General features: G+C 40.1%; 1 protein-coding gene and 1 pseudogene across 1 annotated transcript in view; one reads left to right on the plus strand and one right to left on the minus strand.

Moving 5' to 3' along the window:
• Positions 1-26,897, minus strand: part of XRCC2 (X-ray repair cross complementing 2) — a 67,408-nt gene that overhangs the window by 18,213 nt on the left and 22,298 nt on the right. Inside the window, exon 3 of the mRNA XM_007950154.1 lies at positions 19,095-19,176. Coding sequence (XP_007948345.1) covers positions 19,095-19,176 — 82 coding nt within the window. The remainder of the gene's footprint in view (positions 1-19,094; positions 19,177-26,897) is intronic.
• Positions 5,126-6,111, plus strand: LOC103204905 (annotated as a pseudogene).

The following is a 26,897-nucleotide window of genomic DNA, read 5'->3' on the forward strand; positions in this document are numbered from 1 at the left end:
AAGAAGTATTCAGGTATTTGTCTTCAATCTCATTAATTCTGTCTTCCATTGCATCAATTCTATTCCTTTGCCCTTCCAATGTGTTATCTATTTCTGAAAATTTAGTATTAATCTTCTGGATTTCTAGCTGTAGGTTATGTATCATTTCTAATTTTTCATTTATTTTGTCATTTTTTTCTTGTATTGTCTTTGGAAATTGCAGGATTTTCTGTGTTTCCCTCAATTTTGTGTTTTCCTTGATCTGCCTCTCAATCATTGAATATATTTAAATATAATTCTTTGGAATTCCTTATCAGGGAGTTCCAATGCTGCATCTTCCTCAGGGATGTGTTTTGGGTCTGTATCCCTGGTCCCTCATTTCCACCGCTTTAGCTTGCTTTTTTTGCGTGGACTGTGATGCTCTGTTGTCTCCGAGGCATTGTGACATTTTTGTGTTTATATTTAGTGATTGTATGTTGGAGTGACTTGCCCACGATTTTCATTTTCTTTGTTTTGTTTGTATGTTATCTATGTAAGCAGGGTACTGTGCTGTGCTCCTTTGTTCACTAGCTAACAGCACTTATACCCTCAACACCTGTCTCCTTTCCTGTTGTCAGCCTCTTATATGTCCCTGCCGACCTTGGCAAACAGAGCCTATTCTTAGGTCCCTGGAATTGAACGAGAATGCTATCACTTTAAAATCCAAAATGTTTGCCACTTGTGAAGATTCAAAATGGCTGCATCCTCAGTCACTTTAAATAACCAAAATGGCCACCACTTGTAAAGATTCAAAATGGCTGTGCCCTTGGTCACTTTAAATATTCAGAATGGCCACCAGTTGTAAACAATCAAAATGGCTGTGCCCTCTGGACAGTGGAAAGTCAACAGCTCAGGTTGTCTCCCTCCTTGCTGTTTCCCTTCCTAGTCATAGGCCACCAGCACAGTCATCCCTGCAGCCCTTGGTGACCAGGATTGCTCTTTAGCTGTCTTCCAAATCTCCTGGCATAACCAAATGAGTGCCTCTAGTGGGGCATTCCTTTGTTAAAACATCTCAATGGGTAGTCTGTCAATTCCTTCACCAATTTTCTTCACCAATTCCTTCAGTGCTAATTTGACTTCTTCCTTCAATATTATTGGCTTTGATCATATGTCACCTCCTGAAACGGATGAATATCGACTACTTCTTTTAGTACACTTTGTGTATTCCTTCCATCTTCTTCTGATGTTTCCTACATCACTCAATATTTTGCCCATGAATCTTTCAATATTGCAACTTGGGGCTTAATTTTTTTCCTCAGTTATTTCAGCTTGAGAAATGCTGAGCATGTTCTTCCCTTTTGGTTTTCTAACTCCAAGTCTTTGAACAATTCATTATAGTAATTGGCTCTGTCTGCTTGAGCTGCTCTTTGAAATCTTCTGTTCACCTCCTTTGTCTTGTCATTTCTTCCATTTGCTTTAGCTACTCTCCACTCAAGGGCAATTTTCAGAGTCTCTTCTGACATCCATTTTGGTCTTTTCTTCCTTTCTTATCTTTTTAATGACCTCTTGCTCTCTTCATGGATGATGTTATTTATATCATCCCACGATTCCTCTGTTTTTCAGTCACTTGTGTTCAATGCATCAAATCTATTCTTTAAATGGTCTCTAATCAGGAGGGATATTATCAAGGTCATATTTTGGCTCTCATGGACTTGTTTTAATTGTCTTCAAGTTCAACTTGAACGTGCATATGAGCAGTTGATGGTCTGTTCCACAATCAGCTCCTGGTCTTGTTTTGGCCGAAGATATTGAACTTCTCCATTGCCTCTTGCCACAGATATAGTCAATCTGATTCCTGTGTATTCCATCTGGCAAAGTCCATGTGTGGAGTCGCGGTTTGTGTTGTTGAGAAAAGGCATTTGCAATGAATAAGTCATTGGTCTTGCAAAATTATTATGCACCAAACTATGCACATAAAAGATAGACAAGAGATGCTAAAACCAACCAATGTGTCCATAATACCACATTGTCATTAACACCAAACACTAGGCTATACAGATAAATACATAAACACCTGAGATGATCACACAGGGGTCAGTGAATAGAGTTATACTCTAGACCAAGGATAGAATCAGCTGAGCCTAATCTTGTACAGATACCAGTGATACAAAATACCTGCAGTCCTTACAAAAACAACAGATGACAGACACAGAGTAATCCCTCACAGACAACCAGACACTATGGGAGAGAGATCCAATAGAGCTACTACCTCAGGACCATAGTACTGGGGGACACCAGACTCAATTGGCACAACAAAATACATAAAAGTGTTGCTCCACATCCTACATTGGTGAGTAGAGACTGGGGTCTTAAAAGCTTTTAAGCAGCCATCTAAGATGCAGCTAATGGTCTCCTAGAATCTGAAGTGAAGAAGAACGCAAAAAAAAAAGGGGGGGGCATTTAGAAGCAATCAGGGCTAGGACACGATGGCCCTTGAGACCAGAAGAACTGGACGGTGCCTGGCTACCAATGCCAACCACTCAGCAAAGGATCAAATCTGGAGATCCTGGATAGAGTGAGAGGGAAAACGTGGAACTAAACCCAAAAACTCAATAATGACCAGAATTACTGGTCAGATGAAATCTGGTGAGACTCCCAATACTATGGCCCTGAAATACATTCGGCACCTGGAATAAAACTCACCCCCAGGGGCGGGCTCTCAGCCCAATAGTTAACAAGATGTACACGCAGACCACTCAACCCAGGATGCCGCATCCACACACTCAATGGTAATACATCCCTTAGAGCAATAGACCATGGGACACCAAAGGACCAACATTCAAACTGAGGAAATTCAGGGCAAACAGGAGGGCAAAATTAGGAGGGGCACGGGGGGGGGGGGGGGGTTGCAGGTAAGGAGGGGAGGAGACTGGGTTAGGGTTGGACACGGTGAATGAAAAATGAAATTAAATGTACGCGTGACGTTGAATGTAAAATAAGCTCTTAAAATAAAAATTTTAAAAAAAAGTTGTTAAAAGAAAAAAAATTCTATCATGTGATTTCCAGCTTATTTATACCTCCAAGGCTGTATTTTCCATCTACTGGTAACTCTTCTTTGTTTCCAATTTTTGCATTCCAGTCACTGGTTAAAATCAACACATCATGATTGCATGTTTGGTCAATTTCAGACTGCAGAAATTGGTAGGAATCTTCAATATCCTCATCTTTGGCTTTGGTGGTTGGTGCGTAAATTTGAATAATAGTAGTATTAACTGGTCTTCCTTGTAAGCATATGAATATTATCCTATCACTGACCCCGTTGTACTTCAGGACAGATCTTGAAACATTCTTTGTGATGACGAATGTCACACCATTCCTCTTCAATGTGTCATTCCCAGCATAGTAGACCATATGGTTGTCTGATTCAAAATGGCTAAAACCAGTCCATTTCAGCTCACTGATGCCTAGGATATTGATCTTTATGTGTTTCATTTCATTTTTAACAGCTTTCAATTTTCCTAGATTCATACTTTGTACATTCCATGTTCCAATTATTAATGGATATTTGCATCTGTTTTTACTCATTTTGAGTTGTGCCACATCATCCAATGGAGGTCTCGAAAGCTTTACTCTATCCATATCATTAGGGTCGTCTCTACCCTGAGTTCTTCCCCAGTCAAATTCTTCTGGCACTATATCAGACAATGTTTCAGGGGTATTCATAAAGTTTTCCAGTAATATATCAGAAAGTGTTTCACTGCTATTCATAAGGTTTTCACTGGCCAATTATTTGAGAAGTGGATAGCCTCTTCCTTCTTCCAAATCTGTCTTTGCCAAGAAGCTCCGTTGAAACTTGCCCACCATGGATAACCCTACTGGCATTTTGTAACACGGTGGCACAGCCTCTAGCCTCATAGCAACATGCAAGCCACTACAGGATGACAAACTGACAGACAAGTTTGTCTCCCTTAATTGTTCCTTATCCCTCTGCACCTGCCTACCTCAGGCAATGGCCTTAAAATAGAGCTCCCCACAAGTGAAAAGCAGCCCCTGAGCACTGGCCAGCCTACCTCAGGCCCCGGCCTTAATACAGAGCCATACCCAAGCAAAAACAGCCTCGATGCCTCGGGTCTGCTCAACTTAGGCCCTGGCCTTAATATAGAGCCACACCCAAGTGAAAAGCAGCCTCCAAGCCCTGGGCCTACCTCAAGCCCTGACATTAATATAGAGCCACTTCCAAGTGAAAAGCAGCCTCCAAGTCTCAGGCTCACCTACCTCAGGTCCTGGCCTTAATGTAGAGCAGCACCCAAGGGAAAAGCAGCCTCCAAGCCTCGGGAATGAAAATAAAAACACAATATAACATGATGTATAGGATGCAGTTAACACAATGCTGAGAAGAAATTTAGAGCTGTAAAAGCCTAAACTAAAAATAAAATACCAAATCAATAATCTAACTGTCCATCTTTAGAAAAAGAAGTGTAAACTAAACCCAAAGCATGTACAAAAAAGGAAATAATAAAAATTAATGAAATAAATAGAAAAACAATAGAGACCATTAACGAAATCAAATCAGCTCTTGGAAAGATCAACAAAACTGACAAACTTTTATCTAGACTGCTGAAGAAAAAAAGAGTGAAGATGCAAACAAATAAAATCAGGGATGAAAGATAAAGTATTACTACTAGCCTTGCTAAAATAAAAACACTTATAACAGAACGCTATAAATTAGTATATGCCAATAAATTAGATAGTCTAGACGAAATGCGGGAGCTCTGGTAGCGTAGTGCCTAAGGCACTTGACTGCTAACCAGAAGGCTGGCAGTTCAAATCCATCAGCCACTTCTCGGAAGGGAGGTTGGGCAATCTACTTCCATAGTGATACTGCCTCGGAAACCCAAGGAGGGGTCGCTATGAGTCGGGTCCGACTCGATGGTACATAACAACAAGAAGATGAAATGGACAAATTCCAAGAAAAATATGCACTTACAAAGCTTACTCAAGAAGAAACAGAAAATATGAGTAAACATGTAACAAGTAAAGAGACTGAATTAGTAATCAAAAAACATCACACAGAGCAAGCCTAGGAGCTCTCTGCTCCTCCCCGTTCGACAGACAGCTGCACCCTCTTGTGCAGTCCCAGCCACTTCCATAAGACACTACGGTGAAGGTCAGAGTAAGCAGATTTGGCCATATTGGGCACTTGGTCACCAGGACTGCTTTTAACTCTGGCAAAGTAGATGTTGTTGCCATCAATGATCCCTTCATTGACCTCAACTACATGGTCTACATGTTCCAGAATGATTCCACCCATGGCAAGTTACATGGTACCATCAAGGCTGAGAATGGGAAGCTTGTCATCAATGGGAAGCACATTGATCTTCCAGGAGCGAGATCCTACCAACATCAAGTGGGGTGAGACTGGGGCTGAATATGTTGTACCGTCTACTGGCATTTTCACAACCATGGAGAAGGCTGGGGCTCACTTGAAGGGTGGTGCCAAAAGGGTAATCATCTCTGCTCCTTCTGCCGATGTCCCCATGTTTGTAATGGGTGTGACCATGAGAAGTTATGACAACTCCCTCAAGATTGTCAACAATGCCTCCTGCACCACCTACTGCTTGGGCCCCCTGGCCAAGGTCATCCATGACAACTTTGGCATTGTGGAAGGACTCATGACCACGGTCCATGCCATCACTGCCACCCAGAAGACTGTGGATGGCCCCTCTGGGAAACTGTGGCGTGATGGCCGTGGGGCTGCCCAGAACATCATCCCTGCATCTACTGGTGCTGCCAAGGCTGTGGGCAAAGTCATCCCTGAACTGAATGGGAAGCTCACTGGCATGGCCTTCCATGTCCCCACCCCCAATGTGTCTGTTGTGGACCTGACCTGTCATTTGGAGAAAGCTGCCAAATATGATGACATCAAGAAGGTGGTTAAACCAGCATCAGAGTGTCCCCTAAAGGACATCCTGGGCTACACTGAAGACCAAGTTGTCTCCTGTGACTTTAACAGTGACACCCACTCTTCCACTTTTGATGCTGGGGCTGGCATTGCTCTGAATGACCACTTTGTGAAGCTCATTTCCTGGTAATGAATTTAGCTACAGCAATAGGGTGGTAGACCTTATGGTCCACGTGGCCTCCAAGGAATAAGAGCCTCCTGGACCACCAGCCCCAGTACTAGCACTAGAGGAAGAGAGAAACCCTTGGCTGCTGGGGAGTCCTTGCCCCAACTCCATCCCCAACACACTGAGAATCTCCCATCCTCTATAGTTTCCATCCAGACCCCCTAAAGAAGGGGAGGGGCTTAGAGAGCCCAACCTTGTTGTGTACCATCAATAAAGAACACTGAACCTAAAAAAAAAAAAAAGCAAGCCTAGGACTACAACTGCTTCATTAGTAAATGTAGCAAACATTTAAAGATGAATTAATGCCAATTTTCTAGTCTTCAAAAAACAGAAGAGGAAAGAACACTTAAATTCAATCTTTTAGGTTAGTATATTACCCTGGTAGCAAAACTGGAGAAAGATGTCATAAGAAATGGAAAGAGTCTGTGACCACCACGATAACATTAGGAAAAGGGAGGACACTGAATTGTGCACATAGGAGATAGACAACAGATGCTAATACCAACCAGTGTGCCCACAATACTGCATTACCATTAACACCAAACACACAAACATCTGAGAGGATCAGATGGGTGCCAGTGAACAGGAGTATACTCTAGACCAAGGATAGATTCAGCACAGGCTAATCTTGCACAGATACTAGTGATAAAAAATACCTGCAATCCTTACAGAAACAACAGAAGACAGACATAGAGTAATCCCTCACAGACAGCCAGACACTGTGGGAGAGAGATCCAATGGATCTACCGCCTCAGGACCATAGTACTAGGGGACACCAGACTGAATTGGCAGAACAAAATACATAAAAGCCTTGTTCTTCATCCTACTTTGGTGAGTAGCCACTGAGGTCTTAAAACCTTTCAAGCAGCCATCTAAGATGCAGCTAATGGTCTCCTATCGTGAGAAGTGAAGAAAAGTGCAAAAAAACAAGGGCACTTGGAGGCAATCAGCCCTAGGTCACGATGGCCCTCGAGACTAGAAGAACTAGATGGTGCCTGGCTACCAATGCCAACCACTCAGGAAAGGATCAAAACTGGAGATCCTGGATAGAGTGGAAGGAAAAACGTGGAACAAAATCCAAAAACTCAACAGGTGACCAGAATTACTGGTCAGACAGAGTTTGGTAAGACCCCCAATACTATGGTCCTGGGATACATTCTGGGCCTGGAATAAAGCTCACTCCCAGGGGCTAGATCTCAGCCTAATAGTAAACAAGATGTACATGCAGACCACTCAACCCAGGGTGACGCACCCACAGTCTATGGAAATGCATCCCTTGGAGTAATTGACCATGGGGCACCAGAGGGGCAACATTCACATGGAGGAAATGCAGGACAAATAGGAGTGCTTATGAGTGGCACAGGGGGAGAGTTACTGGGCAGGGAGGGGAGGAGACTGGGTTAGGGTTGGACATGGTAAATGGGGAGTGAAACTAAATGTACATTAATGTTGAATGTAAAACAAACTCTTAAAAAATTAAAAAAATAAAAGACATCATAAGGAAACTAGAGACAACTATCTCTATGAACACAGATGCAAAATCCCTCAACAAAATACTACCGTACTAAATCCAGCAATGTATAAAAGGATTATACACTATGATCATGAGGGATTTATCCTGGGAATGCAATATCAGGTTAAACACCTAAAACATTTGATGAATATAGCACATTCTATTAATATAACAAAGGAAAAGATCCAGACGATTAACTCAATATACGTAAAAAATCATTTGACAATATATAGCACCTTTTCATGATAAAAACAGTAAAACAAATAAATAGAACTAGAAGGGAATTTAATCAACTTAATAAAGGGTATCTAAGAAAAGATCTCTCTCTGAAGAGTAAGGTGTGCCTAAACCAAGTCACCATGTTTTCAATCACCTCATATGCATATGAAAGTTGGACAATGAACAAGGAAGACTGAAAAAGAGTTGATGCCTTTGAGTTGTGGTGTTGGAAAAGAATACTGAAAGTACCAAGGACTACCAGAAGAACTAATAAATCTATCCTGGAAGAAGTGCAGTTGGAATGCTCCTTGGAAGCAAGAATGGCCAGACTTCATCTCACTTACTTTGGTCATGCAGTTAGAAGGGACCATTCCTTAGAGAAGGATATTATACTTGGTAAATTGGAGGGTCAACAAAGATGGGGAAGGCCCTCAACAAGATGGACAGACACAGTGGCTGTAACGACGGGCTCAGGTACAGCAAGGACTGTGAAGCTGGTACAAGACCAGGCAGTGTTTCATTCTGTCGTACGTAGGTAGGGTCATTATGAGTCGGAGCTGACTTGATGGCACCCAACAAGAACAAGAAGAAAAACCCACAGTTAACATACTTAATGAGAAAGACTGACTATTTTCCCCTAAGATCAGGAACAAGAAAAAGGACACCCTAACGCTTCTATTCAACATTGTATTGGAGGTTTTAGCCAGAGGTTTAGGCAAGAAAATGAAATAAAAGGCACACAGATTGGAAAGAAAGAAATAACATTATATTAGCAGGTGATGCAATTTACATAGAAAACCTTAAGAATTCACACACATGCACACAAATTGAAAAATTAATTGAGAGGCTGCAGCATACAAGAGCAATATATAACAATCAAAAATCTGGTGATTCAAACCCACCAGCCACTCCTTGGAAGGAAGGCTGGGCAATCTACTTCTAGTAGTACTAGTGATACCACCTCAGAAACCCAAAGAGGGGTTGCTATGAGTCATATGCAACTTGATGGCAATGAGTTTGGCTTTGGTTTAGCAATGAATAATTTGAAAACGAAATTACAAAAACAACTCCACTTATAACAGCAGCAACAAGAATAAAATACTTTGGAATAATTTTAAAAAAGATGAATAAAACTTATATCTGAAAACTACACAACACTGTTGAAAGAAATTCAAGAGTTACATAAATGGAAAGACATGCTGTGTTTGTGGATTAGAAGACTCAATATTTTAGGAGAGCAATATTCCCCAAAATGATAGACACAGTCAACACAATCTCTATCAAAATCCCAACTGCCCATTTTATAGAAATTGACAAGGTAATCCTAAAATTCGCATGGAAAAGGGGCCAGAACAGCCAAAACAGAAAAACAAAGTTAGAAAACAATCATTTCTTTTTTTTTTCCTTTCCTTTTTTTTTTTTTTATTTATTTTTTTAGGATTTGGGTGAAGATTTACAGAGTAAATTCACTTTTCATACAGCAGTTCACATATACTTTGTCTCATGTCATTGACCAAAATTTACAATGCAGCAGCTCCCCTCCCACTTCCTCCCCATAGTTACCTCCTCCCAGTGTCCATCCCTTCATACTCTTCTGCACCCTGAGCTATCTCCCTGTGCATAAGCAGCCCTTCCTTCTCCCATGATTGTTCTCTCCAGGGCGTGTGTCTACTTGAGGTAAATGTTTAACTCACATGCCTGTACTTTGTTTGGCTGGAAACCACAGTTGTGGGTTCAATTCCAGACCTGAAGGGCAGCTAGGGGTCATAGTCTCAGTGGTTACACCAGGCTCCATTGGACCAGCAAACCTGGTCCCCACCTTCTTCTTTTTTTTTTTTTGCCTCCAAATGATTTTGAGTTTTGTATCACATTGTTCTCCCTCTCTATGCAGGATCTCCTACATCCCTTCCAAGTGGATGGCAGTGGTAGCTGGGCACCATCTAGTTCTTCTGGTCTCATAGTTGTATAGATTGCAGATCGGATGGTGTACCAGTCGCTAGGACTGATAGAAAACAATCATTTCTTATCTCAAAACTTACTACAAAGCTATAGCAATCAAAACAGTGTGGTAATACAGTACTGCATTGTCAGTGATGGCAAACATTGATCTATGGGTGGATAGATGAATGGACAGGCTGAATGATCAGTATATCCAGGCAGGGGGAAGTATGTCCATGAACATGTACAATGTTGGCAGATGATGTTTCTACAAGTGTATTTGTAGGTTCTATAAGAATGGCGTGGCATTCATCATCACAAAAAGTGTTTCAAGATCTGTCATGAAGTACAATGCTGTCAGCAATAGGATAATATCAATATGTCTACAAGGAAGACCAGTTAATACTATTATTATTCAAATTTATACATCAACCACCAGAGCCAGAGATGAGGAAATTGAAGATTTTTATCAACTTCTGCAGTCTGAAATTGACTGAACATGCAGTCAAGATATGTTAATTATCATTGGTGACTGGAATACAAAAGTTGGAAACAAAGAAGAATCACCAGTAGTTGGAAAATTGGCCTTGGTGACAGAAATAATGCTGGAGATCATGTGATACAATTTGCAAGACCAATGACTTATTCATTGCAAATACCTTTTTTCAACAACACAAACGGCGGCTATACATGTGGACTTCACTAGATGGAGTAAACAGGAATAAGACTGACTACATCTGTGGCAAGAGGCAGTGGAAAAGCTCAGTATCTTCAGCCAAAACCAGGCCAGTAGCTGATTGTGGAACAGACCATCAACTGCTCATAAGCAAGTTCAACTTGAAGACAATTAAAATGAGTCCATGAGAGCCACAATATGATCTTGAATATATCCCTCTTGAATTTAGAGACAATTTAAAGAATAGATTTGATGCACTGAACACTAATGACTGAAAACTAGAACTGTGGGATGATATCAAGAACATCATCCATGAAGAAAGAAAGAATCATTAAAAAGAAGAAAAGACTGAAATGGATGTCAGAAGAGACTCTGAAACTTGCCCTTAAGCAGTGAGTAGCTAAAGCAAATGGAAGAAATGACAAGATAAAAGAGTTGAACAGATGATTTCAAAGAGCAGCTTGAGCAGACAAAGCCAATTACTATAATAAAATGCACAAAGACCTGGAGTTAGAAAACCAAAAGGGAAGAACATGCTCAGCATTTCTCAAGCTGAAAGAAACTGAGGAAAAAATTTAAGCCTCCAGTTGCAATACTGAATGGTTCTATGGGCAAAATATTGAATGATGTAGGAAGCATCAAAAGAAGATGGAAGGGATACACAGAGTCACTGTACCAAAAAGAATTGATTGATCTTCATCTATTTCAGGAGGTGGCATATGATCAAGAACCAATGATATTGAAGGAAGAAGTCAAAGCTGCACTGAAGGAATTGGTGAAGAACAAGGCTCCAGGAATTGATGGAATACCCACTGAGATGTTTCAACAAACGGATGCCCCATTGGAGGCACTCACTTGGTTATGCCAAGAGATTTGGAAGACAGCCACCTGGCCAACTGACTGGAAGAGATCTGTATTTGTGACCATTCCAAAGAAAGGTGATCCCACAGAATGTGGAAATTATCAAGCAATATCATTAATATCGCATTCAAGTAAAATCTTACTGAAGAAAAACAGTTACAGCAGTATATTGACAGAGAATTTCCAGAGGCACAAGCTGGATTCAGAAGAGGACATGGAACAAGGGATATCATAACTGTCAGATGGACCTTGGCTGAAAGCAAAGAATACAAGAAAGATGTTTACTTGTGTTTTATTGACTATACAAAGGCATCTGATTGTGTGGATCATAACAAATTGTGGGTAACTTGAGAAAAATGCGAATTCCAGAACACTTAATTATACTCATGAGGAACCTGTATATAGACCAGGAGGCTGCTGCTTGAACAGAACAAGGGAGCATTGCATGGTTTAAAATAAAGAAGGGAGTGTGTCAGAGTTGTATCCTTTCACCATACTTATTCAACCTGTATGCTGAGCAAATAATCCAAAAAGCTGAACTATATGAAGAAGAACATGGCATCAGGATTGGAGGAAGACTCATTAACAACCTGTGATACGCTGATGACACAACTTTGCTTGCTCAAAGTGAGGATGACTTGAAGCACTTATGGATGAAGAATGAAGAATACAATCTGTAGTATGGATTTCATCTCAATATAAAGAAAACAAAAATCTTCACAACTGGACCTGTAGGCAGCATCACGATAAATGGAAAAAAGATTGAAGTTGTCAAGGACTTCACATTGCTTGGTTCTACAAACAATGCCAATGGAAACAGCAGTCAGGACATCAGATAATGTATACCAAAGCCAAACCCACTGCTGTCGAGTCAAGTCCAACTCATGGTGACCCCTCCTTGGGTTTCTTAGGCTGTATCTGTATGAAAGTAGATTGCCCAACCTTGCTTCTGAGGAGTGGCTGGTGGGTTTGAACCATCAAGCCTTCTGCTTAGCAGTCAAATGCCTTAGGCACTACACCAGAGCTCCTCAGATGACATATAGCACTGGGCAAGTTGGCTGCAAAGGACCTCTTTCAAGTGCTGAGGAGCAAAGATGACTCCTTGAGGACTAAGGTGGGCCTTACACAAGCCATGATATTTTCAATCACCTCATATGCATGTGAGACCTGGACAATGAATAAGGAACACTGAAGAAGAATTGATGCTTCTGAGTTGTGGTATTGGCAAAGAATGTTGAAAGTACCATGGACTGCTAAAAGAACTAACAAATCTATCCCAGAGGAAGTGCAGCTGGAATGCTCCTCGGAAGTGAGAATGGCCAGACTTTGTCTCACCTATTTTGGTCATGTTATCAGAAAGGACTATTCCCTGGAGGATGTCATGCTTGTTAAGGTGGAAGGTCAACAAAAGAGGGGAAGGCCTTCAATGAGATGGATGGACACAGCGGTTGTAGCGATGGGCTCAAGTACAGCAAGGATCGCAGAGCTGGTGCAGGACCATGCAGTGTTTTGCTCTGCTGTGCATAGGGTCACTATGAATTGGAGACGACTTGACGGCACCTAACAACACAAAACAAGAATGTCCAGGTAGAGACAGAAGAACTAGAAGATGCCTGGCTACTAATGCCAACCACTCAGGAAAAGATCAAAACTGGAGATTATGGATAGAATGGGAGGAAAAACGTGGAACAAAATCCAAAAACACAATAATAACCAGAATTACTGATTGGATGGAGTCTGGTGGGACCCCTGATACTATGGCCCTGGGATACACTTGAGGCCTGGAATAAAACTCACTCCCAGGGACTGGCTCTCAGCCCAATAGTAAATAAGATGTACACATAGACCACTCAACCCAGGGTGATGCACCCACATACTCTATGGAGATGCATTCCTTGGAGCAATTCACCACAGGGCACCAGAGGGGCAAGATTCGCAAAGAAGAAATGCAGGACACATGGGAATGTATAACTATGAGGGCCACCAGGGGGCAGGGTTACTGGGAAGGGAGGGGAGGAGAGTGGGTCAGGGTTGGGGATGGTAATTGGGGAGTAAAATCAAATGTACACGAAATGTTGAACGTAAAACAAACTCTCCACTGTAAACCTGCACCTAAAGTACAATTTTAAAAAAGAATAAAAGAATGTCCAGGTATATAGTAAAGCTGACAAGGGACAAGGTTGTGGTGACTACTTGGACACATCCAGCTACCCAGAGAGAGACAGTAGATGGAACTGTGGGCTCAGGACCATTGTCTTAGGGGAAATCAAGCTCAACTGGCATAACATACTACACAAAAACATTGTTCAACATCCTGCTTTGGTGAATAGTGACTGAGAACTTGAAAGCTTGCAAGTGGCCATCTAGATCCAACGATGGGTCTTTCGTCATCCAGAACAAAAAAGAATGAAGAATACCAAAGATGCCTGGAAAGAATTAGTCCAAGGGACTGGTACACCATGCAATCCTCAGCCTATATGACCATGAAACCATGGGGCTCAGCTATCACTGTCAACTACTCAGAAGAGGATCTCTGTAGGAGATCCTGGATAAAGTGGGAGAACAAACAATGCGGAACAAAACTCAAAATCATAAAAATAACCGACCAGGTTTGCTGGTCTGATAGTGCCTGGTGAAACCTGAGACTATGTCTCCTAACTGCCCTTCAGGTCTGGAATTGAACTCACTCCTATAGCTTCCAGCCAAATAAAAGACTGGCATATGGGCTGAACATTTACATCAGGCAGATACACTCCTTGGAGCAATCAATCATGGGAGAACAGAAAGGCAATGTATGCACAGGGAGACAGCTTGGGGGGCAGGAGTGCGTGGGAGGGAAGGATACAGGGAAGCGGTAACTATGGGGAGGAAGTGGAAAGAGAGCTGTTACATTTTGAGAAATTGCAGCCAATGTCATGAGATAAAATTTGTATGAACTGCTGTATGGAAAATGAATTTGCTCTGTAAACTTCCACCCAAATCACAGTAAGAATTAAAAAAAAAAAAAAAGCCAGTGTGGTATTAGCATAATGGTAGATGAGTGGAATACAACTGATACTCCACAAATAAACCCATCCATTTATGGTAAATTGGTTTTGACAAGACAAGGTAATTCAATGGGGAAAGAATAATCTTCCAAGAAATACTGCTGCATGTTAGAAACATTACTGGATAGCTGCACGCAGAAGAATGAGACTTGACCTCTATTCCATTTCATATACAAAAACTAACTCAAAATAAAATACAAACCTAAAGTAAAGAGCTAAACTATAGGACTCTTAGAAGAAAACAGAGCCATATATCTTCATGACCTTGGACTAAGCAATGATTTATTAGATAAGGTACCAAAAGCATGAACAACATAAGAAAAAAACAGATAAGCTGGATTTCATCAAAATTAATTTTTCTACTTCAAAGGACACCATCAAAAAAGTGAAATGATGATCCACAGCATGGGAAAAATATTTGCCAATCACATGTAAAAGTTATTTGCATGCAAGGTCACATGTGCCCTTACCCACACAACTGGACCTTCTGGGAAGGAAAAAAAAATATGTGTATGTGTGTGTATGCATGCATATATAATCTTTGTTCTGCTATCCAGAATGTAATATATCTTAAATATCTATAATAAAAAGACAAACAATCCAATTTTAAAAATAGGCAAAGGGTATGAATAAACACTTCCCCAAAGAAGATACAAATGGCTAATAAACAAATGCAAAAATGCTTAACATCATTAGCCATCAGAAAAATGCAAATCAAAACAATGAGACACATACTCAGTAGGATGCCTATAATCTAACAGATAATAAAATAACAACTGTCTATAGGATATGGAGATATTGGGACCATCATATACCACTACAAGTTAGTGACAGGTGCTATGGTTATATGAAATACCATAGGCATTTTTAGCTAAGAGAAGAACAATGTTCATTTATATGCTAAAATTTAAATACTGTTGTTTTACCAACTTCAGTAATTCAAAAAAATCCTGTTATTGATTGAATTGTGTCCTCCAAAATATATACTAAAGTCCTGGTCCCAGTACCTTTGGATTTGATCCTGTTTGGAAACAGCACTTTTCTTTTTCTTCCACTAATGAAGTCATACCAGAGTAGGGCAGGTCCTAAACCTAATCACTTCTGAGTTATAAAAAGAGCAAAATAGAGATACCCACATACACACAGGAAAGACAGACGCCATGTAAGGACTTGTCTACAAGCAAAGGAACACCAAGAATTGCTGGTAGACACCAGAAATTAGGAGGGGTTCACAGAAAGAACTGACATGGCTGGGATTCTGATTTAGATATTTAGCTTCCAGAACTGTGAGAAAATAAATTTGTTCTTTAAAGCCACCTACTTGTAGTATTTCTGTTATGGCAGCACTAGGTAACTAAGACAAATTCCCCTTTTTATAAAGTAATATTTATATGCTGTCATTAAATAAAATTAAAATAATGCAGAAGTATCTAAGGAATAAAATGAAAATATAAACTACTTTTCTATTTGTGCACCACTCTTTAGTAAGTCACCACTGCCAAAAATTGAGTATATATTCTTAACTCCTTACTAGCACAGGTACAGACCCAGGGACTTATGGGACACAAATGCATGAGTATGCACACACTTGTGTTCAGGTTCACAAAGTTAAATGGATATAGAATCACATGTGCCCATATTCACTCAGATGGACCCTTTATGAAAATGATCTGTAAATAAAATTTTTGTTCCTCTACTTAACAAATGTTGGTGAGGATGTAGATAAGTTGGAACCTTCACAAAATACTGGTGGCAATGTAAAATGTATAGCTGCTTTGGAAAACAGTTTGGCAGTTCCCCAAAAGGTTAAATAAACAGAGTTACCAAATGACCTAGCAATTCCACTCCAAAGTATATAACCAAGAGGACTGAAAACATGTCAGCACAAAAACTCGTGTAAGAATAATCATCTCAGCATTACTCATAACCACCAAAAATGTCCATCAACATATGAATGGATAAAGTACAGTATATCTACATTGAAATAAATATTCTGCAATAAAAAGGAATAAAGTACTGATACATGCAACAATGTGGGTGAACCCTGAATACATTAAACAGTAAAACCTGCAAAAGCCAGAATGTGTGTAAGGCAGAGACCTGTCAGAAAATTTTCCACTAATAGAGAGCTATAAAACGTGGTAATACTGCACCCTGTTAAAAGTGGAAAACTTGCAAGATCCAGAAAAACAAGGCAGTTCTGTTTAGTTCCAGCTCTCACAGGTTTCACTAAGTGAAAAAAGTGTTACAGAAGACCACACACTGTATGATTCAAATTATATGAAATGTTCACAAGAGGAATATCTATAGATTCAGAAAGTAGGTTTTATAGGGCTAAAGGGGGTTGGTATTGAAAAGAGCAGCTCAAGAAGAAAAAGTCAATTATTATAATGAAATGTGCAAAGACCTGGGTTAGAATACCAAAAGGGAAGAACACACTTGGCATTTCTCAAGCTGAAAGAACTGAAAAAAAATTTAAGCTTCGAGTTACAATATTGAAAGATTCTATGGGCAAAATAATGAATGATGCAGGAATCATCAAAAGAAGATGGAAGGAATGCACAGAGTCACTACACCAAAAAGAATAGTAGATGTTCATCCATTTCAGGAGGTGGCATATGATCAAGAACCAATGATACTGAAGGAAGAAGTTGAGGGTGCACTGAAAGAACTGGCGAAGAACAAGGCTACAGGAACTGACGGAATACCCACTGAGAGGTTTCAATAAATGGATGCTGCACTGGAGGCACTCACTTGGCTCTGCCAAGAGATTTGGAAGACACCTACCTGGCCAGCTGACTGGAAGAGATCCATATTTGTACCCTTTCCAAAGAAAGGTGATCCCACGTTATGTGGAAATTATTGAACAGTATCATCAATATCACATGTAAGTAAAATCTTACTGAAGATAATTCAAAAACGGTTGCAGCAATATATTGACCAAGAGCTTCCAGAAATGTAAACTGGATCCCAAAGATGACGTGGAGCAAGGGTTATCATTGCTGATGTCAGATGGATCTTAGCTGAAAGCAAAACTACCAGAAAGATGTTTACTTATGTTTCACTGACTATGCAAAAGCATTCCATTGTGTGAATCATAACAAATTATGGATAACACTGAGAAGAATTCCAGAACACTTGATTGGACTCATGAGGAACCTATACATAGATCAGGAGGCTGTTGTTTGAATAGAACAAGGGGATACTGCATGGTTTAAAATCAGGAAGGGAGAGCATCAGGGTTGCATCTTCTCACCATAGTTATTCAATTTATATGCTGAGCAAATAAGCCAAGAAGCTGGATTATATGAAGAAAGTGGCATTGGGATAGGAGGAAGACTCATTAAGAACCTGTGATACACAGATGACATAACCTTGCTTCCTGAAAGTGAGGATGACTTGAAGCACTTACTGATGAAGATTAAAGACTACAGTCTGCAGTATGGATTATACCTCAATATAAAGAAAACAAAAATCCTCACAACTAGTCCAATAAACTGCTTCATGATGGATGGAGAAAAGATTGAATTTGTCAAGGATTTCACATTACTGGTTCTAAAATCAACACCAATGGAAGGAGCAGTCAAGACATCAGACGACATATTGCATTGGGCAAATCTGCTGCAAAAGACCTCTTTCAAATAATGGAGAAAAGATGTCTCCTTAAAGACTAAGGTACCCCTAACCCAAGCCAATCACCTCTTACACACGTTAGAGCTGTTTAATGAATAAGGAAGACGGAAGAAGAGTTGATGTTTTTGAGTGGTTTTGGAGAAGAATGCTAAGAGTACCATGGACTGCTAAAAGGACTAACAGATCTGTCCTGGAAGAATTACAGCCAGAATGGTCCCCAAAAGCGAGAATGGCCAGAGTTTGTCTCACCTACTTTGGTCATGTTGTCAGGAGGAACCATTCCCTGAAGAAGGATGTCATGCTTGGGCAAGTGGAGGGTCAACGAAGAAGGGGAAGGCCCTCAATCAGATGGATTGACACAATGGCTACAATGATGGGCTCAGGTATAGCAAGGGTCGTGAGGGTGGCACTGGACTGGGTAGTGTTTTGCTCTGCTGTGCACAGGGCTGCCATGAGTTGGAGATGACTCGACAGCACCTAACAACAAGAAGAAGAGGGTTGGGGGGAAATAGGGAGTGACAACTAATAGGTACAGGGTTTCTTTTGGGGATGATAAAAATATTTGAAAATTGTGATGATGGCTGCAATATTTAACAGTGTGAATATATGGAAAATCATAGAATTGTACACTTAAATGGGTCAATTGTATGGTATACAGTTTACATGTTAATGAAATTGTTAAATTGAAAAAAAAAAAAAAAAAAACCATGGCATACTACCTTCTTTATGTTTTCCATAGTGGAGAAGTGGTACCTATGGATTTTCCTGTGATTCTACGAACTTCTTAAGAAGTATAAAATGTAAAAAAAAACCACAATTTAAAAATCTCTCATAAACACTGTATATTGGGACAATAGAGGGAGGAAAAAGTTTATTCTAAAGACTTAACACAGATTAGCCAAAATTCATCACATCAGACACAAATAAAAGAAGGGTTAAAGATATCCAACTTAAAATTTTTCTATTATGGTCTGTTTAATTATATAGTTTAACTACATAACTTCTTGCCAGGAGTATGTGAATATATATAGCTGTATGTGGAGGATAAAAAAAACTTGCTTTATCAAACTTATTACACTATATTTGCGTTTGCATTTTTTTTTTTTTTTTTTTTTTTTTACCATGGACAGGTGATTCTTCATCAGCAAACAGGTATGGTTCTATTTCTTTCAAGGAACTTCTACCTTCAAGTCGGGCAAGAAGCTTGCAAAAAAAGAAAGAAAGAAAATTCATTATCTAAACATATTAAATCCTAGAAATCTATTTTTCCACTTTTACAAAAGTCTATTAAAAGAAGACTTTTCATGATTTTGAGGTCTTGGAGGATATTATGAAACAAGAAATACAATCTAGGAGTATTATTCATTTATTCAGAAAACATTTCAGTTTTTATGTATCAAATACTGTTGGTATAATATGAGTCCTGCCCTAAGAGTCTACTTTGGGATATATGACCAAATTGCTAACTGCAAAATATTTATCTTCATTATACTTTAAAATTCATCTTTCTTACTATACTTAACATACCTGTAATAGTTACCTGTTTGTATTTGTCTCTGCCTTTATATTGTCAGCTTTTTATCTAGTAGAGAAGGAGCTCTGATGGCACAGTGGTTAAGGCATTTGGCTGCTAACCAAAAGGTCAGCAGTTTGAACCCACTGTTCTGCAGGAGAAAGAGGAGGAAGTCTGCTTCTGCTTCCGTACAGATTTACAGCCTTGGAAGCCCTATGGGGCACTTCTACTCTGTCCTATAAGGTCACTGTGAGTCAGAATTGACTAGATGGCAATGAGTTTACCTAGTGGAATGAGGAACAAAGGAGAAAGGCCAAGAAAAACTTCCGAACTACCACCTGAGCTGAGTATCAAAAGATAAGTAGGAATTCTTCAGATTAGTTGAGTGCAGGCAGATGGGGCAGCATCGGTTAAGGCACAGAGGCATATACAGTATGGTGTGTAGCTAAACTATAAGCAGATTGGAACTGCTAGAGCCTGCACCATGAAGCAGGTCCTAGAAGAAAGCAGAAATGAGACGTGGAAGGTCTTAAATGCCATGTTTAGGATCTTGACCTTTAGCTTGTAGACAAGAAGAGGAACCAAGGAATCTTATGCTAAGCAGTGAGAGACAATGTAGCACAGTTGTTGAATAGAATTTGAAACTCTAGAACCAGACTTCCTTTATCACTTCTTTGGGCCACCTTCCAGCAAGGGAGTACCTCCCTCACAAGGTTGTTGAGGATTAAATGTGTTAAAAGAGTGCTTACACAGGGAAAATACTATACATTACCTATTATTATCTGCATTTCAAATAGCTCACGGGTACGTAGTAGTGATTAGACTACTAGAAGCAGAGAGGTTAGTCTGTTGCACTAATCTGGAGTGGGAATACCTGAACTAAGGCAGAGGTAGTCAGGATGAAAGAAGGCAGAATTTGATCATCAATTATAATGTTAATGAGGTAAATGTAAACAAAGGAGAATCTCAAGTTTTTAGGAAACCAGCCTTGATTTGACAACTTTTCTACATAACAAAAGAAAAGAAAAAACAAAGCTATATCCCAGAAGAAAAGCAGTCATCCTTTATTTGCAGTTTTTAAAAATTGAAGCAAAAAAAACCTAGAGTGCCTAAACTAATGAAAATGTTCTACACATCAATTCAGCAAATATTTACTGACTTTCTATTATGTGCAAAGCACTGTGCTAGGTTAATAGAGACTGTAAAGACAACTAGCCTAACCTCAAATAACATGCGGCCTATGTTCTCTAGGAGATGATACTGTATTACAATATAAGGTAAAAACAACTGGCAAATACTATGAGAAAGACACAAATGGAGTGCCTTGAGAGAGCAGAGATTCCAAAGGGGTATAGTCAAAATTATTTTCATAAAATTACTAAGTCATGATTTGCCAAAAACACCGGGCTGACATTTGCACTGATGATGCAAAAGCTATGGAGGGCAAAACTGGTGGCGCTTGGCACAATCAAGACAGTAGCATTGAATGTTCTTCACCACCATGGGCTTCAGCTAAATAAAAAATACCAGTTCCACATAAGAATTTCACAAATGAAACAGTACAAATTTCTGTTTTCATTAAACTGTGTCCCCTCAGTACATGTCTCTTAATAGTCTATGTGATGGCACAGCATACTTACTTGTCCACAAAGAGATCTGGCTTTGCCCCTCAGCTTCTAGAAGTTAATCTGTAAACCCTTGGAATGTCCTGCCTGATAAAAGTATCTTTGTTTACCTGAGATAAAATAAAAGTTTTTTTTTTTTTTTTTTAAATCTAACTGAGATTTACCATGGGGGCTCTGGGTCATGTAGGACCTCAGGGAGGGTGGAGACTGAGGTTAGCCTCTTGCGCAGTTGATTATGTCTATGTGACAGTCCTAAAGAATCCTCTAGACACTGAGGTTTGAGTGAGCTTCCCTAGTAGCCAATATTCCATGTAAATTGCCATACACAATTGCCATACACAATTGCCAGAAGAAGTTAACGCAATCCATGACTCCACTGGGAGAAGACAACTGGAAGGTCTGCACTGGAACTCTCCTGACACTGCCCCATGAGACTCTTCCCGTGGCTCATAACTGAGCATAAACAGCTTTCAGTGAATTTGGTGAGTCCTTCTTAGTGAATTGTCAAATCTGAAGTTCTCCAACTTGCATTTGGTATTAGAAGTGAGGGCAGCCTTGGGGTTTGCCCCCTAAAATTTTACACAGCTAAAGTACTTGTAGGAGCTCTGGTAGCATAGTGTCTAAGGCACTTGACTGCTAACCAGAAGGCTGGCGGTTCAAACCCACCAGCCACTCCTCGGAAGGAAGGTTGGGCAATCCTACTTCCGTAGTGATACTGCCTCGGAAACCCAAGGAGGGGTCGCTATGAGTCGGGGCCGGGCCGACTCGATGGCAAATAACAACAACAACAACAAAGTACTTGTGTTCCATACTACAAATACAGTAGTTTTCTCTTAAGAAAAGCATTTGTATGACTATTTGAGTTGGGTGCTGAACTAGTTGCCTTTTTGGCAGAATACCTTTTTATTTGAAAGAATGACTGATAGGCAAATTACAATTATACAAACTCTGGTATATGGCAGACATTTCATAGAAAATGAACACAGTGAGTGTCACTCAAGGAAAAGAAAAGAATTTTGTTGCCAATGATGAAAATGAAATTTTGGAAAACTCGTATCCACTACTGTGAGCCTGATGACAACCTCCCATGATCTTTCTTGTAAACTCAGGTGATTTTAATGACTGTGATTGTTTGATGATATATAAGAAAACACATCAATATCTGGAAGATAAGCATGACTCAGTAAATCAATATTCCCAAAAGACCAATGCATAATGTTAAATCATTCCTGGGTAAAAGATCTAGTCAAAGTGAAAGACCAGTGGATTTAATGTGTGAAGAGTGTGAAATTTTTATTTTTGATTCTACATTGTAATTAATCTTTAAGAACACTACTATTTGAGGTTTTGTCATAGCATCAAAGAAGAATATCCACAATTATCTGAAAATGTCTTGAAATATATCTTCCTTTTCCAACTAAATAACTATGATAGGTCAGATAGTCTTCATATTCTTTAAGCAGTTAACATAGTATAGCAGATTGGATATACCATATTTTTATACAAATATTTATTTTTTTGCTAACCATGTCCTACTGCAAGTTATTTTTTCTTACATGTTGTTGTAAAAAAATTAACATAGCACACTTACAAAAATACCTGCCTCCCAACACAGCTGGCAAAAAAAAAAAAAAATGAACATGTATGCTACTTGCATACGTAAAAATCACAGCGTGATTTTCCTAAGCATGAGGGGAGAGGAGAATCAACATCAACATCAGCACAAGGCTGATCCCTGGAGAAGGAGGTCAAACATAATTCTAATACCAGCCTTCCCTCCCATGGTATTCTCCACTGCTCTGCTGGGACTGATAATTTGTTATAATGCCCACACAGAATTCACAGACCATACTCATAGTTATAGGGCTTATTAGGGAAGTAACAGGTTACAATTCAGGATCAGAAACCACTCAGGATACCATTCTTCAATTAGGGCATTGGCTGTGACAACAAGTGGACTCTCCCTCACCCCCGCAGGCTCTCTGGCCTTTGGCACCATGACCTGGCATGTACCTGCTCACATATTACAAAGCTCTTTAGCTCTGCCAGTAAGTACCTGGAGGCACCCCACTCAGCGGGTCAGCATGCCCATTGTAGCTGCCTTGCTCCTATGGCCCAAGAAGCCCACTGTACCATCTTGTGCTGGTCTCCTGGTTCTGCTGCTGCCATTTCTCTGCTGCCGTTTCATGTTAACCTGTGCTGTTTCTGATGTTATAGCTCTGTCTCCTGGGTCTAGGAGGTTCAAAGCATAGGAAGCCCAGATCCAAAAGACACTTCTTTTTTTTTAATTGTGATTTGGGTGAAAGTTTAGAGAGCAAATTCACTTTCCATACAACAGTTCACACACGTTATCTCATGACATTGACTACAGTTTAAACCTAATGCAATAGTTCCCCTCTCACTTCCTCCTCGGAGCTTTGGTAGCATAGTGCCTAAGGCACTTGACTGCTAACCAGAAGGCTGACATTTCAAACTCACCAGCCACTCCTCGGAAAGAATATGGTGCAATCTACTTCCGTAGTGATACTGCCTCGGAAACCCAAGGAGGGGTCGCTAGGAGTTGGGTTCAACTTGACAGCACATAACAACAACACTTCCTCCAGATAGTTACCTCTTCCTTGTGTCCTTCCCTCTATGCACTCCTGTCCCCAGAGCTGTCTCCCTGTGCATAAACAGCCTTTCTTTCTCCCATGATTGTTCTCTTCAAGGAGTCTATCTACCTCAGGTAAATGTTCAACTCATATGCCTGTCTTTTGTTTGGCTGGAAGCCACAGGTGTGGGTTCAATTCCAGACCTGAAGGGCAGCTAGGGACCATAGTCTCGGTAGTTCCACCAGGCTCTATCAGACCAGCAAACCTGGTCCCTCCCTCCTTTTTACCCCAAATTATTTTGAGTCTTGTTACATATTGTTCTCCCTCTCTATCCAGGATCTCCTATATAGATCCCACTCTGAGTGGTTGACAGTAGTAGCTGGGTACCATCTAGTTCCTTTGGTCTCATAATTGTATAGGCTGTGACTCACATGGTGTACCAGTTGCTAGGGCTAATTGTTTCCATGAATCTTTGGTTTTCTTCATTCTTCTTTGGTCTGGACTAGGAGAGACCCATCGTTGCATCTACACGGCTGCTTGCAAGCTTTGAAGATCCCAGCCACTTCTTGCCAAAGTAGGAGGTGGAACAAAGTTTTGTGTAGTTATGTTATGCCAATTCAGCTTGATGTCCCCTGCAACCATGGTCTTGAGCCCACAGGTTCAACTACTCACACTCCCTCTGGGTAGCTGGCTGTGACCAAGAAGTGACTACAACCTTGTCCCATGTCAGCTCTACTATACACCTGGGAATTCTTACAGAACACACAAATACACTTGTAGAACCATTGTCTGCCAACCCCATACATTGTCTTGGGTACACTCCCCGCCGCATAGACATACTTACTAGTTCAGCCTCTCCACCCATATATCCATATTTGTTTTTACTGACAATGCAGTACTGTATGTGTAAAAGGGTTCATTTTTGTTGTCTGTACTTCCCATGTACCTCTCTATGTCTTTCTCTTCCTCAATGCCACCGAACTGATAACTCACATTTGGTACACTGTGCTTCTCTTCACCCAAATCAATACTTATCTCTACCTATCTAACAAGTGTTCCCTCCCCTCCCCTTCCACCCCTGGTAACCAACAAAGAAAATTTCCTTCCATATAAACCATTCCTTGACTTTTATAATAACGGACTAATACAATATTTGTCCTTCTGTGATTGACTTACTTCACTCAGCATAATGTCCTCCAAGTTCATCCACGTTATGCAGTGTTTTGCAGATTCTAGGTTCTTCTTTAGGGTTGCATAGTATTCCATTGTGCGTACGTACCATAGTTTGATTATCCATTCCTCAGTTGATGGATACCTAGTTTGTTTCCAACTTTCTGCTATTGTAAATAGTGCTGCGATGAACATGGGTGTGCATGTTTACTCTTGTTATAGCTCCTAGCTCTTCTTGATGGTAGTGAGGTACCCTTCTCTGCTTCTGGGATTGGCTCTCTTTAAGCCTAGTGGAGTGTTAAAACTGACCAATCTGCTCATTAGCGTTCTATACAGTTTATTTGCATGGACCCACCCTGCTTCCATGCACGTTATCTGCATTATTACCCCTTTCTGAGCCACAAGCACCTTAATTCACATTGTCCTACAGAATCATTTTGTGGGAGTCTCAAAGACGATGGCTAGAAGGGCTATATTAAAGTAATACAGTACAATGCAGTGTACAAATTTGGTAGAAAAGATGAGAATCCAGCTAACTTCTATTAAGCTAGATATTCTTGATTTGCAAATATGTAAAACAATGTCCCATCACTTGTCTATCAGTTTGTCATACTGCAGTGGCTTATGAGTTGCTGTGAGGCTGGAGGCTATGCCACCAGTATTTCACCCATGGTGGACAGGTTTCAGTGGAGCCTCTAGACTAAGACAGACTCTGAAGGATGGAGCTATCCATTTGTTAAAGAATTGGCCAGTGACTACCTTATTAATAGCAGTGAATCACTGTCAGATATATTGCTGGAAAACTTTATGAACAGCCCTAAAACACTGTCCAACATAGTGCTGGAAGATGAGCACCTCAGCCATCCTTAATGATGTGGATAGAGAAAATCTTTCAGGACCTCGATTTGCTGATGTGGCATGACTCAAAATAAGAAGAAACAACTGCAAATATCTATTAATAATCAGAACATGGAATGTACAAAGTAAATCTAGGAAAACTGGAGTTGTCACAATGAAATGCAACACATAAAGATTGATATCCTAGGCATTAGTGAGCTGAAAAGGACTTGTTTTGGCCATTTTGAATCAGACAACCATATGGTCTACTATGCTGGAAATGACAAATTGAAGAGGAATGGCATGGCATTCATTATCACAAAGACTGCTTCAAGATCTCTCCTGAAGCACAATGTTGTCAGTGATAGGATAATATCCACACACCTGCAAGGAAGACCAGTTAATATTATTATTATTCAAATTTATGTACCAACGACCAAAATCAAAGATGAGGAAATCAAGGATTTTTACCAACTTCTATGGTCTGAAATTGACCAAACATGTGATCAAGATGTATTGATTATTACTGGTGACTGGAATGCAAGAGTTGGAAAAAAAGAAGAATCATCAGCAGTTGGAAAATATGGCCTTTGTGACAGAAATGAAGCTGGAGATCTCATGATAGAATTTTGCAAGATCAGTAACTTTTCATTGCAAATATCTTTTTTCAATAACATAAATGGTGGCTATACACGTGGACTTCACCAGATGGAGTACACAGGAAACAGACTACATCTGTGGAAAGAGGCAATGGAGAAGCTCAGTATCTTCACTCAAAAGAAGGCCAGGAGCTGACTGTGGAACAGACCATCAACTGCTAATACTCAATTTCAACTTGAAGCTGAAGACAATTAAAAATAAATCCACAAGAGACAAACTATGACCTTGATTATATCCCTCCTGAATTCAGAGACCATCTAAAGAACAGATTTGATGTATTGAACACTATGACCAAAAAACAGAGGAATTGTGGGATGACATCAATTAAAAACCAAAGTGGATGTCAGAAGAGACTCTGAAACTTGCCCTCAAATGGAGAGTTTCTAAAGCAAATGGAAAAAGTGACAAGATACACAAGTGACATCAAGCTCAATTGGCACAACATACTATACAAAACATTGTTCCACCTCCTACTTTGGTGAGTAGCGACTGGGATCTTAAAAGCTAGCAAGCTGCCATCCAGATGCA

Source organism: Orycteropus afer, unplaced genomic scaffold, assembly GCF_000298275.1.
Source record: "Orycteropus afer afer isolate SDZICR_OR568_19922 unplaced genomic scaffold, OryAfe1.0 scaffold00264, whole genome shotgun sequence".
In the NCBI taxonomy this organism is placed as follows: Eukaryota; Metazoa; Chordata; class Mammalia; order Tubulidentata; family Orycteropodidae; genus Orycteropus; species Orycteropus afer.